At 40.2% G+C, this 19767-nt stretch overlaps 1 protein-coding gene across 1 annotated transcript in view; it reads left to right on the top strand.

Moving 5' to 3' along the window:
* Nucleotides 1-19767, top strand: part of Hydin (HYDIN, axonemal central pair apparatus protein) — a 433520-nt gene that overhangs the window by 127150 nt on the left and 286603 nt on the right. Inside the window, exon 11 of the mRNA XM_023709202.1 lies at nucleotides 10168-10267. Coding sequence (XP_023564970.1) covers nucleotides 10168-10267 — 100 coding nt within the window. The remainder of the gene's footprint in view (nucleotides 1-10167; nucleotides 10268-19767) is intronic.

Here is a 19767-nt window from a genome sequence, read left to right as displayed (position 1 = left end):
GGCGGGCTGGGTTAGAAAAAGTTGAGAAGAGCAAACATCTCTGAAGCCAAGAGGAAGTGATGCTGATCAACAGTGGTCTGAGATGTTCAGAGAGGAAGGCAAAGGACAGGTTGGTGAGATGTTAAAAAGAAAGAGAGAGAGAGAGAGAGAGAGAGAGAGAGAGACCAAATGCTTTTTGAGTGGCTGTTGAGGGGAAGAAATCATGAGGGAATCATACATTTATTCTGATCTAGACTGGAGTGACTGGAAGATATGATACACTTAGTAGGCATCAGGAATCCTGGACTCACTCCCTAGCTTTGCCAGATGCAAATGTGGCCTTCCAGTAGTCCCTCAAGTACCCCTGCCTTCAGCTGCCTTGTATTCAAATGCATAGTATTAAGAGGAGATCATTCATCATTTGGCTGATAAATTGTGGTTCTTCAGTTTGGGATCAGACTGAGCTTTTGCCCCATCTATGGTCAGTATGTAACCCAGTGTTAAGGAGTGAGTGAATGGATGGATGGATGGACGGACAGACGGATGGATGAAACAACAAATGTCAACCAATGCTGGTGAGTTTGTCACTGAACATTTTGAATTTGGGAATTTGGACTACAAATGTCCAAATAGCTTTGGAAATGCAGGACTAAAATTTGAGGGAGGGGATTCATGGCCAGAAGTATGATTTTGAGTGTTCTGTGGAGATCTACACTGAAGTCCTGAAAAGCAGATCGAAATTCTGAGTGTAGAGAAAAAGGAAAGATGCACAGGCTGCACTGTGTCCTCTAGGTGCCTTCTTCAGAGGCCCTCGGCAGAGAAGAGAGACTGGAACTTCACAGATGGAAGCCCAGGAGAGCCTAGCGCTTGCATCGCTCTCTGGCAGTTGTGCCTGCTCTGCCCCACTCTCTGCTGAAGCTTTCTTCAGAATCTCGCTCAAGTATCAGATCATGTATGCCAAACAGCCACTACTTCATTTTTGGACACCTGAGCCACGCATCATAGGATTTGATTCTTTTTAATCAGCTTCTTCCTAAACTTAAGTTCACAGTAGAAGGAGAGAAGTGGGAAGCAAACAATGTCACCAACTGATCTGATGACCAATCTCTAACTGACAAACTACTCAAAAGATTGACCCAGGGGCTCAGAGAATATATTGTTTTCTAAGGGACTCTTTAGCCTCTTTGTCTGCTGAGGAAGGACCGTATCTTCAGATGAGATAAAAATAGAAACAAAAATACTTCAGTGTCTGAAAAGAAATAGACACATAACTATAGTTTCATTCTTCAAATCCCTCAGCTAGAACAAAAAAATTAGTTTAGCCAAATTATGTCTTCTACATACTGAGTATTTAATGGGAACATTGTTCTTGATTCAAAGGCCTTCTCAGTTTAAAGCAAGGAAGTTCAAAATCAAGAGATCAATCCAAGGATCAATCCTAAATTGCCTGGAGATGGTGACAGGCTTGCATTTCAATCCCATTTTATTGATATTGTCATGTGAAAAGTATGTTGACTGAATGCTACAGGAACAACAGACCCAAAGCTCCCGAAATTCATGTTCTTATTCGATGTTCTTATTCTCTTCTACCACTCAGACCTTACTTGGTTGCAGGCTACTTCCACCAGCTTAGCAAACTGTCTCATCACATTCGTGTTCATCAAGGAATGTGAGCCATTAATGGGGCCATCAGGTCTGTTGCTGAAACCTGAAAGAGTTAGACTTGGCCATCTCAGGCACTGAGGTGGACACAGAGCCCAGGCCTGCTCGTTTCCCTCACTTGGAGTTTGAATAGAGGGAGGCTGGAAGCTGTGTACAGACAGAGGTGGGAGTTCATCTTTTGAGAGACCCTTAGAAGTGTTCATTGGTGAAGAAAAGAGGGAGGGTGTGACCACCAGATGGATGCTAGAATGAAACTCTTCTTAGTTTTATGTGGTAATTTATTGGTAGTCTAGCTTTTTTTTTTTTTTTTTTTTTTTTTTTTGCGGAACCAGGGATTGAACTCAGACCCTTGTGCTTACCAGGCAAGTGCTTATTCTAATGAGCCATCTCCCCGGCCCCTATTGGTAGTCTAAAGGTAACCAGAATTGCTCACTATTAAAGCATGTGGCATGTTAATACTATTTATATCATGTCTCGTATGCCAATACTTTTCATAATATCTTAGAGCATTATTGTCATTAGCCAAAATTTTTCCATTTATTCCTTACCTAGGGAAAGCACTGAGTTTTATAGAATACTGATCATTTGTCAAGCCACCTGCTTCTGTACACATTTTTTTCCTCTTTGGAAAGAACTGCACATTGAGTCCATTATGCATGTTTTGTGCCTTCCAGAGAACCAAGTGGAATTGGCTACTTTCAGAAATGTAATATTCTATTGTACTAGCTGGACCCTGGCTGTTCAGAATTTTGACAATCTCATTCTGTTATTTCCTCTGCATAGGTCTCTTGGGTACCCTGAAAGAGAGAGATTCAAAGACAAAAACACAGTTCTGAAAATTGAGAGGTAAAAGAATATCACAGGGCAAAAAGAGAGAATTAAGCTTTTGCTTTCTGTGGGCACCTAGGAGTCCTCTGAGAAATCGTGGCACAGAAGGGCTGGCCTTGCCTGTGAACTCTGGTGCTGCTGGCTCGGGTCATACTTTGAAGCTACAGCAATTTCTCAAATACTGAGCACTTGATATTTTCTCCAAAAGAAAGGCTCAAATTTTAAAGGTGCTCGCTCATACTGGCCCTAGCTGATTGGCTAACATCAGTGAGCAGAGAAAATGTTTGGCTTTTCTTAGCAAGTGTCTCCTCCAGGACAGACAGCTTCATCCAGTATCCCTAGGAAAGCTGAAGCTTCTTTTAACTGGGGAGTTAGGAGAGAAACTTGATAATTTCTTTATTACCTTGTAAGTAATAGTGAGCCATGCTTTGTTGCTATCTAAGCCTGCAGGAAACGTGCTGTTCCAGCATTTTGGACGCTGAAAGCACAGCTCAAATTTAGTTGATTTGACTTTTCCCCCGACTGGTGTAGCATGTGAGCTCAGCAGAAGCAGGCTGGGGGGCAGCTCAAGTGGCCACCATTGAAGACCCAGCTTCTTACTGCAGAGGCCTTCCCTGAATCGTGGCATTAGCAGTGAGTCACATTGCCGGCATGTGGAAGCTGACTGCTTGGAAATGGACACCAGGCAGGAGAAAGGGGACAAGGATCTGCTGAGACCAAACTGTCCTTGGCAAGTCGCGGCTTCTCTATGGTGCAGTTTTCCCACCCTTCAGCCTGTGTTCATTAGGATCGTCCTTTCAGTTCTTCGTGCTCAGCCACATTTTTGCAGTTGTGCTGAAATAACTACTGTTGTATTGGAAAGCCAATACAACTACTGTTGTAAGGGTAAGCGGAGGGAGGCCTCGAGAAGGATTAGAGACAGCACAGTTCCTCAGGGCTCATTAAACAAGTAACACCCTTCTTTGCTGGAAAAAGTACAATTCTCTTTCTCCAGAGAAAAGCCTAGACATCACAGATGCCTGGCTCTGCGCTCTAAAGTCTCGGTGGAACTTTTGCTGAGTTTGGGCTGGAGCCAAAAGCAAGATAGAATATGCCTTTTGTGAAACTTCCTCTGGCAGGTGGCCAAATCCTAAAGCCCTGTCTTAGGAACATTTTTAATCATTCATTTGAGAATCATAACTTTACTTGATCACATTTTCTTATCCCAGCAAAAACAATGGAGTAGAAAAATCTCTTCCTATATCATGTATCAGTATGATCTTTCCTCAAATTTTTTAGACTTTCCTTTATTTTCCTGTTTCCCTCTGAGACAAATGGTATGTATCCCAAGTGACGCTAAACAGAATCATAATTTCTCTTACTGATCTGGAACTATTGTGGGTAGTGGACCTGATTATAACAAAATTTGTTCTGTATCTGGTAATCTGAACAACAAATGTGATGATAACAATATGTAATATTATAATCATTGTTAATTTTCTATTCTTGCTCTGATTATAACAGATTAATGCCTTTTTTTATCATTGTTACTCACTAAAAGTATGACTTTGAGAATGTTCTTACTTTCTAAGAAAAACTCATTATGTTGATATTTCTCCAGTACTTTAAGGGAAATGAGAGAACCAAAACTTTCATTTATGTAGTCAGGAACTACATAAACCATTCATTCCCCCGTCGGGGTAAATGTGGTGGAATTGGTCACAGAGTAAGACTACTCTGGACATCATTATTTCTCTACTGTGTTCTGACCGCTTGGGCTCTGAGCTTCACCCGACTAGGACAGCTTGATGAAGACCCACTGATGTTTTCTCACGAGTTGTGATGTCACCCACCCCACCCTCCATCAACTGTGTTGTTCAAAGGAAGCTCTTGTGAGCATTACCTTCCAGAGGAACCAAACCATATAAGCACACAGGGTATCACACGGCATTCACCAGTCAGGAATATTAGGTCATGCTTGCTTCATTTAAGCCTGAATATTAATCAATTGTAATGATTCTGAATTTCTTCTGGCCTTTTTTATGAGGTTGTGGAAAAGCTAAGACCTGACCTATTTCTATAATTGCAATGAGGGTAGGAAAGTTAGGGGGAAAATTATGATAGAATCTTAGCTACCGCTAATTATTGGTTTGGTTTTGGTAAGAAATTTAACTTCTATCTTGATTTTGCCCATTACAATGGAGATAATGCTATTTCACAGAGGCTATAAAGATTGAACTTGATATTGTAAAGAAGCACTTTAATACCATGTTAAAAACATGAGCTCTCAGTAAATGCTTGCAAATTTCGATTTGAGTTAAACACATTCGTCTCTTGTTAGAGTATGGTTGGGAAGTATAGCATTTGGATATGAAAAACATTTGAAACAACCTTATAAATATAGGTTGAAAATTAAAGTGAAGCTATTTTATTTGATAATATGGGGAATGAAACTGCCATTAAAATATGACTCATAAACTTTGAATAATATTGCTTTCCAAACAAACCAAGCAAATTAAACAAATATGTGACACTCTGTTCATACCCTTTGGGTTTGGCAAAAATTTGAAGAAAGAGCTCTTCAAGGAAGGAAAGAAAGGAGAAGGGAGAGAGAAAAGAAAGGAGGGAAGGAGTAGATGAAGGAATTATTCGAGGGGAAAAGAAGGTGGTTTTTAAAAGAATTTTTCTAATTTAAAAATTTTGAGAGAGATAAAAAGAGTGAAGAGAAATTAATTTAAGAATTTTTGAGGGATTTTTTTTGCTCTTTTGCTCATTGCCAGTACAGTTTTTTAAAAGGTGATCACTTCTAAAAGATACTTTTTCTCATGACTATATTTTTCATCATAAGTCAGTGCCTGTATGTTTATAGATGGATTTCAGAAAGCTTCCACTGTGGCCACCCAATTCTTGTTCAGAAGGAAGCATAAAGGTCCCAGTCAAGTGATCTTCGGACAAAAACAATATATAGCTTTAAGCCTAAAAATTCAAAGTCGATTGCTTCTAGCAGGTCATTTGACTGATACATGAAATACAGTTCCTTTGCTCATTCTAAGTCTGAAAGAGAAACAAAATATTAAGACCAAAAAGGAAGAGAGTTGCAGTGTAACAGAAGGCCATTTGGGCAGCTGTTTTTGACATCAGTGTTATAGTGACAGACAAAGTCCTGTGTCCTCAGGCTTTTGTGTGGAGCAGGAAAATGGGCAGCCTGGGAGAGAAGCCATGTCCAGCAGGCAGGGAGAGCTTCAGGGTGTGGCAGACTTCACAGGGTGAGGAAGAAGAGATAGTGATGTGGAGCCGGTACAGTAAATTTTGAATGTTCTGGTTTTCTGACACTTTAGAACTGAGCCGTAAAACCATAAAAGTTTTCAGAGACATACATGACATGGCAGCTCATTTCAGCAGGATTAAAGAACTAATACGAAATGTGTCAAAGACATATGAGTGCAAGTGGGGTTATTTTAGGCTCTTGCCTGTTCCTAGGGTTCCTTCTGTCATTTTTTAGAAAATGCTGTTTCCTATAAAGAAGTTCTTTAAGTTTTATTTGAATCCCAGCTGAAAAGCAGAGACATCCTACATGTTCCTCACTCCTTTAAGGGACCTCACATTGGCAGCATCCCCCCAAGAGGAGAACCCGGATGAGCACGTTCCTGTTTTTGCAGATACACACAGCCCTCCTAATATGCATTACCTGCTCCAAGCCAGTGGAGGGCTTTAAGATAATGCTTGTGCTTGCATTACCTCCTGTGCTCAGAAAAGGCAGCAAGTTGCTAGAGGATGTCATGGGCACAATGAGACAGCTGCAGCTGTGGATAAGAAAATACTGACCTTACTGTTGCACTCATTCAGCCTGAGGCTGGGGACTCTGATGTCCTGGCACTGGCCTTTCCACGCCAAGTACAAGGACTTCTTGACTCCCAGGCAGCCCCTGCATCCCATGGTCCTTCTAGATCCTATCTGAACCCCAAAGTTCCTTCCTTTAGTGTTTGAATTGCCTCTCTGGAGTAGGTCTTGTTTCCCATCCTACCACTTCTAAGCAGGTGGCCTTAGTGATGATGTGTCCAAGAGCACTTCTGGGATAGAACTGAGGTGTGTTCCCTTCTCATCTGTGCATGCTTCATGGCTTCTCTTGCTTGTATAACCCATTGAAAGAAGTTTGGCTCCCCCCAAACCTCAAAACTCTTGACTGGTTTGCACATACCAAGCTTATCTAATTTCCACTGTCTCCTGCTACTCTGCTGAGGACTTAATAGTATGGACTCTTCCAGGATCCAAGACAGCCCTGGCCCTCTGTTCAGTTGCTTTGGGTAAGAGCAGGCTGTCTACATCTACTCTCTCTGGGAGCAATGCAAACCCACCAGGCTTCCCTTTGTACTGATGATTAGGAAGAAGCCCAACTCATCTGGTGGTTCCCATCTCTAGTGGAGATGGGAAATGCACTCTCAAACCTGGGTTGGCTGAAGATATGGCTGGAGGAGTCAGCTCATCTGCCTGACCCCTCTGCCTCTGTTAGCCATAGGTGCTCCTAGCGCTCTATATCATTAAAACCCCAGCAGCTGTTTATCACAAAGGAACAGAAATTTGTCTCAAAGTTTGAAAAGGGCCACATGAAGTCCTAAGCACATGAAAGTGTTTCGGACTCCTCCATCCTTGCATGATCTCAGGAGTCTGTTTTGGCTCTAAAACAGTATAAGGGTTGCAGATGAAAGTAAAAGAACTCCTTTATACCAAAAACTCAAAAAATAAACATAGTATTTTCTAACAAATGAGAGAAGAAACTGTAGAAACAGGCAAGAAGCCTATGAAATGCCTATTCATCATATAAAAATGACCAGGTATTTAGTAAAAACTACATTGTGTATAAACCGAGTAGAAGCAGCCAACTCAACTCATATCTACTGAGCACCTATCAAGGACCACCTCAGGTACAGATGCAGGGATGCAGCAGCTCCTCCATACATGCAGCCATCATTCTCTGAGACCAGCCTTGGGATGTGAGAGCCCACAGGACCTGTGTGACCTTTGTGGTCCTTGCTGCCGCTCCTTGAAGCCTCTGTGTCCTCCTTCAATCTAAAGTCAGGAAGAAGGCTGTCTGAGAAGTACACTGATCAAACTGGTTTGTCTCATAAATGAACCCAAATTACCTATAATTCTCTGTTTCTCCTCTTGTCTGATGTCTGCCTTTAAACCATTCCAGACCTGCTAGTATATGCATTAGGACCTTGCTGAAACTAAACCCAATTATTTATCAGCTTGTCTTAGTTTGTTTTTTTCTGAGCTAGTAGGACTGTTTAGATTTTTGGATGTGCTTCTTATTTATGGCTTTTTCACTGTATTTACACAACCATAGAAAACACACACATGCCCCTTACATACTTAGTCCTTCTAAGTGCCATAAAAGCAACATGGCTCATAGTAAACACTTATGTAGAGAACTTTTACCTTGCACCAAACATGGGCCAAAGCATTTGGCTAAATGACTTTATCAGACCTTAAGAAGCCCTTTCAGGTAGATGCGATTAACATCTCCTTTTGCAGCTCTGAGAAGTTAATGAAAAGGCCCCAGGTTATGTGGTTAGTGCAGACGTTTTTAATCAAACTCTACCTAACAGGAAAATTCTAATATGTGGTTTATCACATTACAGTATCAGAACTTGCCTCCCTTATTATGACTGTTGAATGATTTAAATTCAAGTGAGAAATATTACACAGACTCAGAATCAAGGTTTTAATCTGGCCTTTATTCTGCCTTGGGCCATTGCTGTTTTCTACAAATAAGAATGTTTCTTTCCACATTCTCTCAGGCTTTCACAGAGAGCAAATTGGTCAAGCAATGGCTGTGGCTCTTCCACATGGCTGACACTGACAGAGGATCTACAAACTGCAGTACAGGGTTTCAGGATAAATCCTGAGGGCATATGACTGACCTTATCAGATACAAAAGCTACAATTCTTGTTATGTAGGTCTTGCTTTATCTTGATCTTAACCATCCAGCAGAAAAGTATAAAAATGAGGTATAAAAAGTAAAGTCATATTATTATGCTGAGCTGTAAAAGACTCGTCAACAACTTCTGGCATTGCCAGTCCTACGGATAACCCACTACTATTATGGACTACTGGACTCCTTTGGAATATCTTGCTGAGCTAACACACCTACGATATTCAAATGACAAAACTAAACAAAAAAAGGGGGATACAAATGAATGACTATTTTGTATCTGTATATTCAAAATAGGATAGATATACAGCTACATTCTCTTAATTCAATAAATAGATTTGTTCTAAAAGTGTAAATAGGATATGCCTGCATCTTGTACAATGAATAGCCACTAAGAAAACAATATGCAATGTATTAATTATTGAAACTGTCCTACTAATTTGATTTGAAACTATCTCATTGCTATTTGTTTCTCAATAAAATTATGGGAAAGGATAAATAAAATAAAAACTGCCATAAAAAATAATGTTTCTTTCCTTTTGCTGTTACCTCAAAAGTTAGGACGGTAGTACCTCCACCAAGGAAGTGTGGGCTACTTCTTTCTCTGAAGTCCCCGTGGACTGTATTGGCACAGCTTGTGTCAGATATATTATAAAATTTGTGCAGTCATGTTTATCATCATGTGAAGGTGTGAGCTCCCTGTAGTCTCCACCCACCTGCTTCTCTTTCTGTGAATCCCTGGGGCTGGGCACATCCATAGCAAATATTTGCTGAATACATTTTCAAATGCTTTATTCATCCTAGTTCCCTTTAGTAACTCATTCTATATTCATAAACTCCCTGAGATTATCTTTGGAGCCTATGTCAAACTTGTATTACTTTATAAGTTAGCCAGAAGTATAAGTTTTCTATCTGCTTGATAAAATAGTGATTTTTTAATGTGTTTGTTACAATATGTTTCTTTCAGATTTTCTTGAGTTGAACCCTTATATGCTATTGATAGGAATGTAAATTGGCATATCTATTATGGAAAATAGTATAGAGGTTCCTCAGTAAATTAAAAATAGAACTACTATCTGATCCAGCAGTCCATCTTTTGAGTATATACCTGAAGGAAATGAGACCAGCACTTCAATGAGATATATCCACTTTCATGTTCATTGTAGCATTATGCAAGTAGCCACGCAATTGAACCGCCCAAGTGTGTGCGAACAGATGAATGCAAAAATGAATTGTGATATGTACATGTAATAGAATATTATTCAGCATTACAAAAGGAAATTGTCACATTTGCAATAACAGAAAAACCTGACAGACATTACATAAAACAAAATGCAGACAAATAGCAATGCATAATCTCACTTATCTATGGAGCCTAAAAACATAAAATTGATCAAAACAGGAGTAGAATGGTGGCTAGCAGAAGTCAGGGAATGGGAAGAATGGGAAGACCTTAGTAAAGACTGCAACCTGGAGTTATGAGAGGAATAAGTTCTACACACCTAATGTAAACCATGGTGACTAAGCAGGAATGTATCACACAGTGGGAATTTGGCAGGCTCATCATACACACAGGAAGGTAACTATGTGAAGAGCTGGATAGGTTAATTTAACCATAGTAATCATTTCACTATCCAAATGCATATCAAAACATCATATATGTACTCCTTAAATATAAATAATCTTTGGGAAAACATTCCATGGAATTATAACAACATCATTGAAAAGCAATTCCTTCCTTTTAGAGTTATCCTGTCTTTAAGTGATTCTTCTTGTTTTTCAGGAAGGTGATGTCTGGCCCAACTCAACAACAGAGATCACTGTGTACTTCCATCCCGTGGAGGCCAAGACCTACCAACAGACCATTTACTGTGATATTTCAGGTACAGACTTCCTCTGTGTGACCAACTCAGGCTACCAGGTACAAGAGCATAACGTGGGGCGCACACGTGTGCTTGTGTGTGTTCAAGCCACGGTCCTGTCCAATCTCAGGAAAAGGACATAGGATTCAACCTAGGAATGTCTCCCTTATTCCTAGGCAAACCAAACTTTAAAATACCTTAGAATTATAGTGGTAGGCGACGAGAATGGAGGAACTGTGAATCTGGGTTTCCCCTTTGATTGCTTAAAGCAGTAAGATCATTGCTTGTGACAAACTCTCTCAGAGGTGTTTTTGTTTGTTTCATACTACCTGGTTACTGACTTTTTCATGGCTAGGTTTTATCAAAATTGTGCATTTTTTTCAATGTTTAGTGGGCTTCAAAAGCACTCTGATCTCTTAAAAGTCCCAACGAAGGTACACACAGTAACAGTCTGATGGAATCAGAGAATTGGACACATTCAGAAGAATTAAAGCAGAAAAGTAAATACATTGAGGATGGTGGAAGATGACTATTTTCCACTCCTGAAAGAGGAAGAAACAAATGTGAAAAGGAGGAGAGCAGAGATAAAATCTTTAATACTGGGGCAGAATTAGAGTTATCAGTATAATCTCATGGTTGTTGGTATGTTTACATAGATACAGAAAATATATAAGTAAGCTTATTCATATGTGCGTATGTAAATACATTTGTTGTGTGCACTAAAGAAGCTGGAGGACTTGAGACAAGCTGTCCCATGTTTACAATATCCTTATTATAAAATCAAAGGTAACTGATAACCGTAGTTAAGTCTTCTATTTATTCTGATAGCTCTTATTCACTGAAGGGCCAAGTGTTCTGGGATTACATGTATCCTCTGTGTTCTCAACCTGTAGTCTTTCAGAGTATGTCTCTAAGGTCAAGTGGGTTCTTTCCTTACAATCCGTTAGTCACTGTGTATTTATGGCTTGTGTTAGTAATTTACTCCAGAAACTTCACTCTTCTGTGCAGCTTTGGGTTTCTTCCCCCTGTGGTTTCTAGTACCTTATTTTTCCACTCCTCCTAATTTCCTCTTTTCTTCTCATTGAAGACATTTTCCTCAGAGCCAGCCAGCTTCTTATTCTAATTCCGATGTGTCACCTCCTGAATACTTGTCATTCAGGAATTGTAAAGTATATATTTCTCTGTCTGTTGCTTCACATCTTTCACTGTCACTCCTCTCAAGAAACTTTCACTTGTGAAAGTGGAAATTTTGCTCTGTGAATGCCTGAAAATGTCTTCCTCTGCCCTCATGCTTGCTTGGTAGTTCAGCTAACTACAGGACCTAAGTACAAATTATTTCTCCTTACAACATTGAAGACATCATGCCAAATTTATTATAAAAATTCCAAAGCCTGAAGATCATCTAAGTCTCATTACTTTATAGCTGCCCTCTATCATTTCTCTCTAGAACATTGTAGGATTGTTGTTATTATTGTTGTTTGGTGCTTGGGGGCTGAAATATGATGGAGTTCTGGTCAGAAATGGGCTTTTCTTGCTCATTCTCCTTGGTTTCCTATGGGCCATTTGAATCTGATGACTCATGAGTCTCTGCAGTCTGGGAAACTCTGTTTCTTTGATGGCCTGTACCGCATTTATTTTTCATTTTATGACTTTGAAAAACTTAACTAATTCAATATAAATTCTGAAAGATCTAATATCAGAAAACAAGATCCTGATCTCCAAATGCTACTATTAATGGACAGTAAATATAATTGAAAGTCATTAAATCAGGGTGCCCAGAGAAACACTGCTGTTTACTGGTCAGGAGCCCTCAGAGGCAGAGTCCTCTGCAGGGACAGCTGACCTCAGCTCCCAGCAGACCTGCAGCCAGCCCTTGGGTGGAATCCTTGTTCAAGCACAGGACCGCCTCCCTGCATTCAGATCACTGGCTTCATTACTGCTGTTCGCTTACTCATCCTGGCCATTTGTCCTTTATACAGATAGAAACAGCCTCTAGTCACTCTTCAACATAATATTTTCCCTTTGCAGTTGAGGCCATTGTTTTCAAGAAAAAATTTTGCTATAATGGTTTTGCTATCTTGCATTTTGGCGTGTGTGTGTGTGTGTGTGTGTGTGTGTGTGTATTTGGTATAGGGTCTCACTACACAGCTCAGACTCGTAGCGATCCTCCTGTTTCAGCCTCCCCAGTGCTGGGATTACAGGCATGCACCACCATGCCCAGTCTCAGTAGCTGGCTCAGCGCACCCTGGGGCAGGGCCAGCAAGGCATGTGGTGTGGAAGATTGAACCCCAGTCCCTGTGCTTGCCTATGCAGGCGCTCAGTCCTCTGAGCATCTTGCTGGCCCCATTTTGGCACTTTCTTGCAAAAATACGAGTATTACTCAAAAACTTAGAGTATCTTGGTTTTTCTTTTTCTCTGCTTTGCATTCAGATGAAGTAGGATCAACTGCTAAACTAGCATTGTCTATTGTTTTAGAAGAAACTGGGCTCAAGTTTTGTTCTGACAAACTTCTAAGGCATCTTTTACTTCTACCATCATATTTTGTTTTCTGTTCCCTTGTATAGCTCATTATTCTTTTACAGATACAATTTCTTCTTATTGATCTGAGCATAATAATTTGCAATTTCCTTTACTTAGGAGAATGTCTTCCACAAATTACCTGGCGTGTCAGTTATTAGTCCTCTGCATTCATCAAGTCCCTTCTGAAGTTTTCCAACCCCTGATTTTACATTCATATGTAAGAACAAGAACATGCATTTACATTTGAAAGTGGCCTGTGCTACATGGCTCTTTGGGACTGACAAGTTCCCAACTAAAGTATGGCTGCCATGGTTATGTTAAACCCGGAGAACAAGTAGGAGTGAGGCACAATCCCTGAAGTCCTTCAAACTGCAAAACTTGTGCTCTTCTGCCCTATCCCTCATGGCTTCCATCTGTGTCTGTGTAGTCACCTTCATCTGTGTAGAAAACGTCAGGCAGTCTAACACTGTGCAGAAGAAAGGACTTCCAGACCCAAATTGTGTCCCCACTTCCCCAGCTGTGTGTCTGTTCTGATCCTGTTTCTTACACCTTCCCTGGTTGTACCCATCACCTAACTTTCATGAGCCTCATTTTCTTCCTTTTATATATAATTTTACCTATGTATTCATCCCTAGGCAAAATAGTATCACTGTGGTTGTTCTTGAAATTCTTAATGTTGGAAATCGTAATATGTGTCTTCTGCTCCTAGCACCAAGAAAATGAAGCTATTTGATAGATATTGATTAAAGTGAACTAACTTAAAAATAAGTAAATGAGCAAATGAATCTTAGTTCGATCTGGTCTCTTACTTGAGCACCAATGTATGGTTCTCAAGGCAGCCCCAGGATGAATGTAGAACAGAGTAGGAGTTTCTGGACTAACAATCTATACCCACACTTCAGACCAGCATCTTCTATTCCGAGCTTCTTAATGGCTTGAAAGAAATGCTAGTCCATTGGTGTTCATATGGAAGCCCCCGTGCCACAGTGGTGGGGTCTCCCTCCCACCTCTGCCCCCCAGGACATCGCCTGTGCTCGGCTGTGTGCCAAAGGGTTTGTTGCTCTCCAGGAGGTTCCCAAACATTGCACAACTGGCCGTCTTCAGCTGTTGCTTTGTTTGCAGTTTTGAATTCTGCCACAGAATTCACATCCTGGGTAAACTGAATAGTGTAATTTTCCATCTGCATGACATTTTTATTTTGTTAGCAGTTTATTAAAAGATAGGAGTGCCAAGGAAAGGGCTTTGTTTACATAGTAATTCCATATTATCTTTTCTGTAAATTCCATGCAATTCTGTGTGTCTTTTCAAGAGCTGGTGATGATTCCTTACTATTACCTTCAATGAGCTGGCAAAACTTCCTGGTCTTGAGTCACTAAGAAATACTTCTGAGGCAGATAGGCTCCTTCCCTTCTTTTGTTTTGTTTTGTTTCCTATATATACGGCACATGGAAGTGAAGCAAACACATGTGAGTATACTTTGGCTCGTGGCTTTGCACATTTAAAAAGTAGAATACACCATTATAACATTACTTTTTAAGTATTACTTGGAACATCATCTCATTATCAAATAGAACACAAATTCATACATTTATGCAACAGATATTGTAGTGGGCTGGATGTGGTGGCCCATGCCTATAACTCCAGCACTTGGGACGCTGAGACAGGAGGACTGCTGCAAATTTAAGGCCATCTTGGGCTATCTAGTGTATTTAAGGTTAGTATGAAGTATATAGTGAGACCTTGTCTCAAAGCAAACAGAGATAGATTATAGATAGATAGATAGATAGATAGATAGATAGATAGATCTTCTTAGAAATATCTGTGTCTTAATCTCCAGAATCTTCAGAACCAGTAAATAAGTTATATGGACATGCTATATTACATAGTAGAGTGGAACTAAGGCAGCAGATGGAATTAAGGGTTCAGATTAGTAACGAACTAATCTTAAGGTAATGTGATTATTCTGGATCATGTGGATCACTTAATATAACCACAAGTTTCCTTAAATACTGGTCTCAATATCTGAGATGTGATTGGGGAAAATCTCAGCCAGCCATTTCTGATTTTGAAGATGGAAAGAGCAAAGAATTGGTACAGATTCTAGCCACAGGAAAGGTAAAAGGTATAGATTTTTTTTCTCTCGTAGCTTCCAGAAAGGAAAATTAAAATAGGCTAATATCGATTTTAGCCCACCAAGACTCACTTTGGACTTATGACTTCAGAACTTTAATAAATTTGTACAATAAGCCACTAAGTGTGTGCTAACTTGTTGTAGCAGCAATAGGAAACTAATACAAATACAGACACAGTACAATAAATAATAACAAGGCAAACACGGTGTAGCTGATGCCAAGGTCAGTAATGGGAAATCTCAGCCGCCTAGAAGCCTGTATGTGTCCCTGTCCAATCACAAGCCTCACACACCTCCAACTCCCAATCACTCTGACGGTCCTTTAGAACCATCATTTCTTTGGTTTTTTTGTTTTTTGTTTTTGTTTTTGTTTTTTTTTTTTTAGACAAGGTCTTGCTATGCAGTTCAGGCTGGACTTGAGCTCACTTTGTAGCCCACGCTGGTCTTGAATTCACAAAAACCTTCCTGCCTCAACCTTCAAGTGCTGGGATTATAGGTGTGTGCCACCATGCCCAACTTCTTTGCTCTAATTTATAGTTTTTATCTCTATGTATATACCCCTAAATAATATACGTTTGTGTTGTCTTGAAACATACATAGTTGGAATCAGTCTGAGTGCTTCATCTACGTAGAAGAGCACCAGCACCCCAAGATCTCTCCTGGGGCATCAAGGGAAGGCTCCTCAGGGAAAAGGATTCTCAAAGTACTTGTTAGTCAAGTTCAAAAGAAAGCCAAAAGAGGTGGGATATATTAAACATGGAAGTACTTTGTAAAAATCCATAGAGAACTACTATGAAAGGTACGTAGACGAGCGTGCTCAGACCTCCAGGCACTCAGGATGCAGCTGCTGACGTGTAGACGCAGATGGAGAGGAGGACCCAGTTCGTAGAGCACAGCCTCAAAAGCCAGACGGGGGACATCAGACATGAGGCCAATTGCAGCGGGGAGTCACGGTAGACATCTTAACCGGGATGTAGCATGCTTGGAGCTGATTATGACACAGATAACATCACTAAGATATTTTCTTTTTTAATTGTTTGAAATTATTTATTTATTTAATTGGTACAGGGTACTAAGATATTTTTAATTTCAACCTGAAACTGGACAATGTTTCTACATTTTAAAAAGCAGATTTACTTAGAAGTAGTTAAATCAGCTTGCTAGCTATCTATAAAGATTTGCTCATGGCTGAATCTGAATCTTGGAATCTTTCATCTAACTGAATCAAAACAGTTATCTTTTAAAAAAAAAACTTAAAGAGAAAAAGCAAAAAATAAAAATAAAAAATAAACAGAAAGAGAAGCTACATGCATTTGTTTTGGTTTAGTATATGGGAACCTCAAAAGGAAGCAGTGTTTTCTGATAAGCTGTGATGTGTAAGGCCAGCCAGATAGCTCAGTGGACTAAAGCACTTACTTATGCTGGCTCAGAGACCAGGCTTTGACACCCCCCCCCCCAGTGCTGGCCGGTCCTGCCCCCGGGGCACACTGTGACAGCGAATAACACTGGGCGTGGTGGTACGCGCCTATAATCCCAGTGCTTGGGAAGCTGAAAACAGGAAGATCACTATGAGTCTGATCTGTGTAGTCCCTCTACTAAATACATAAAAAAGTAAAAAATAAACTGTGATGTGTCATACTAGACATCATGGGTACTGCAGAGTCAGATGTAGAGCAGAAGAGTGCTGGCAGTGATTCTGGAAGCATCCACTTCCTTTCAAGACCTACTCAACCTTGCTATTCGTCCTTTGTAATAACAACTTTTAAATCAATTGACTAATCCCGACATTTTCATGGGATATATAAATGAACTAGGATTGTCTAAGAAATTTAGAAAAAAATATATAGAAACTAGCTTCACCACTTATTAAAACTCACAGTAAAGGGCCAGCGAGATAGCTCAACAGACTAAGTGCCTGCTTAGGCGAGCACAGGGACCAGGGTTCGATCCCCTGTACACATGGCTTGCTGGCCCTGCCCCTGGGAGCACTGAGCCAGCACAGAGACCCGGCGTGGTGGCACCCACCTGTAATCCCAGCACTAGGGAGGCTGAAAACAGAAAGATCACTATAAGTCTGTGCAGTGAAAGCCTGTATCAAATACATTTTTAAAAAATCACAGTAAATACCACTGTGGGTTTATTAACTCAGAATAGTTATTAACTCAATATTCATTTTCCTTCAACCTTACCAAATCACCATTCTCATCCCTGTTATCATACCCTGATCTGCTAAATCATTTCCTACCAAAAAGGCAAATTTCTCAACGTCCTTGATATGTGAGTCGAATATAATCCCTGATTTCCTTGTCACCTTGTGCCCTTTATCTAGTTCGCATAACAGAGCTCCCTAAATTTAGCAGCTGAAACCACTTAGCAATCATTTATTAGGCTCTACGATCAGCACTTTGGTCCAGGTGCAGCAAATGTAGGTTCTCGTTTCTCCACGTGGTGTCAGCTGGAGCAGCTGGAGAGGGAGGCTGATGGCAATTTATAGCTCTCCTTTCCCCTACATCTTAGCAGTTTATTCTGGCTCTTGGCAGGGTCCTCACCTGGAGCTGGTGGCTGGAACCTCTGTCTGTGGCCTCTCCCTGTGGCCACTTGCTCTCTCCGTGTGGACAGTGGACAGAACTATTGATACAAGAAATGTACTGCAAACTGTCATTTCTTTAACATTCCCTGTCGCTTCTCTATGATTGATACTGTATTTAAACACTCTTCATGCTTTGAGGTTCTACAGTTTCACTGTGATAGATTTGCCTTTCTAGTCTGCTTAGTATTTGATATACATCTTCAAATTAAAAATTGTTCATCAAGCCTAAAAAATGGGCAGCAAATATCTCTCCAGTGCTTTCTTCTCTCGTGGTCTAGATCTAAATTGTTCCTTCAAAGTCTCATGGTTAGAGGTGGAGCTTTGTGGAGGTGACTGAATTGTGAAGCCTGTCACCGTATCTGTAGGTTGATCCATTGATGTGGTCATAATCTGCTGGCATTATCGGAAGCAATGGAAACGGAGTTTGGGGCCTCTTTGAAGGGAGTAGGTGACGGGGGCATGACCCTGGGGACTACACCTTTCCCTAGCCCCTTCCTCTCCAACTCCTTCCTCCTAAGCCTGCTCCTCAGCTGCTATGAAGCAAACAGTTCGCTGTGTCATCCCATTCTGCCTGGATACTCTGACTTCAGGGCCACAGCAGGGGAACCACCCCACGTTGGCCTGAAATTTCTGAAGCCACGAGCCTAAATAAATCTTTCCTCCTCCAAGTGGTTTTTCTTGGTATTTTTTCACACAGTGAAAAACTGACTAACTTGCTCTCATCATCTAAGTTTTCTTTCTGTTTTGGATAACTGTCTTCCCTGGAATGACCGTCTCATAACTGCTTTACATTTCTAATCTCCTTGTCTATTTCTGATGGATTCTATTTTTCTAAGATATCTAGTTGACTAATTCTTTCTTCAGCTATATCTATTCCTTGGTTATTCATCTACTGTTATTTCTTGAAATTGTTTTTGCTTTTAGAAATTGTTTATAGTTTTACTATTTCGATATTTTCTTCCATAATTATGGTTCTTATTTCTTCATTTATCCCTTCAAAGATTTTACAAATACTATGCTAGAGTTTCTGTAAGAGTTTTCTATTATTTCAAAAACTGGTGGTGCTATTTCATACTTGTAGTAATGATTTTTCTTATAATGGCTTGTTCCTTTGGATGGTTTGAAATATTTATATTATGAACTCATTTTTAAAAGAGGTACCAGATTATGAAAATACTTCCTCAGGGCCAGCCAGATAGCTCAGTGGATTAAAGCACCTGCTTAGGCAGACACAGGGGCTGGGGGTTCAATCCCCCAGCCTGCCATGCCGGCCTTGCCCCTGGGGTGTGCTGAGACAGCAACTGGGACTGGGCACAGGGGTGCGCGCCTCTAATCCCAGCACTTGGATGGCTGAAAAACAAGAAGATCACTATGAGTCCAATCTGTGTAGTAAGACCCTCTAGACCCTGTACTAAATACATAAAAAATAGAAAAAGAAAATAGTTCCTCAAAGAAGTACAGTATTTTATGTGTTCTGCCAAAAGCACTAAGGTTTTTATTGTCTCAGCTTCTTTGATTCTTGTATCAGACAGTGTACATTTGGTTTACAGACCAGTACCTGGAACTTTGATTTTTGCTAAGAGCCTGTTTTTCGCATTCAGAGTACTAGCTAGAAATTGAGCTTGGTTTCTGCTTCTCTAGGCCAACAGGTGGAATTTTCCTAGTTTCCTTTTTGGAAAGTGAGAGATTTCTAGAGTGTTGGATTTGTGCAAAGATCTTAGTTTAATGATCCATCCCCAAATGAGAACAGGCCTTATGTCCTCTCTATATATAAGATTAAAACTGGAGCCACCAGACAAGTTTCAGGGCCTTCTTTGGGTTACCATGTAGTTTTTTATGCTAGCAAAATTCTATTTTTATTTCTAATACCCAATGTTTTCCTTCTCTCATTTGGAGCCTAGATAAAAGTTTAAAATGTGCATTTAGCATATTTTAATCTAATTTCCTTCATTTCTATTGGGGATGGAAGAATGGATTGAGTCACCTGACTTTGCCATGTTGTCAGAAGTTAATGTAGTTAACAATTTTCAGATGTTTCTCAAAGTAATGTCCTTACAGACATCAGAAACATTCTGACTACTCATTAAAAAATGGCGGTTCTTAGGTCTCATCTGTGTTTTATTAAAGCAAAATCTATGGAAGTAATACAAGAGAATATTTATTTTAAGTGTATAAGCTTTTTTGTCCTTTCTTTGGTACCAGGGATTGAACTCAGGACCTTGCATTTGCCAGGCAGGTGCTCAAGCCATTGAGCTATCTCCCTAGCACATTAAATGAGGA

This window comes from Octodon degus, unplaced genomic scaffold, assembly GCF_000260255.1.
Source record: "Octodon degus isolate 3935 unplaced genomic scaffold, OctDeg1.0 scaffold00011, whole genome shotgun sequence".
Lineage (NCBI taxonomy): Eukaryota > Metazoa > Chordata > Mammalia > Rodentia > Octodontidae > Octodon > Octodon degus.
Note: the sequence above shows the minus strand (reverse complement) of the source record. Positions and strands in the feature narration are given on the sequence as shown.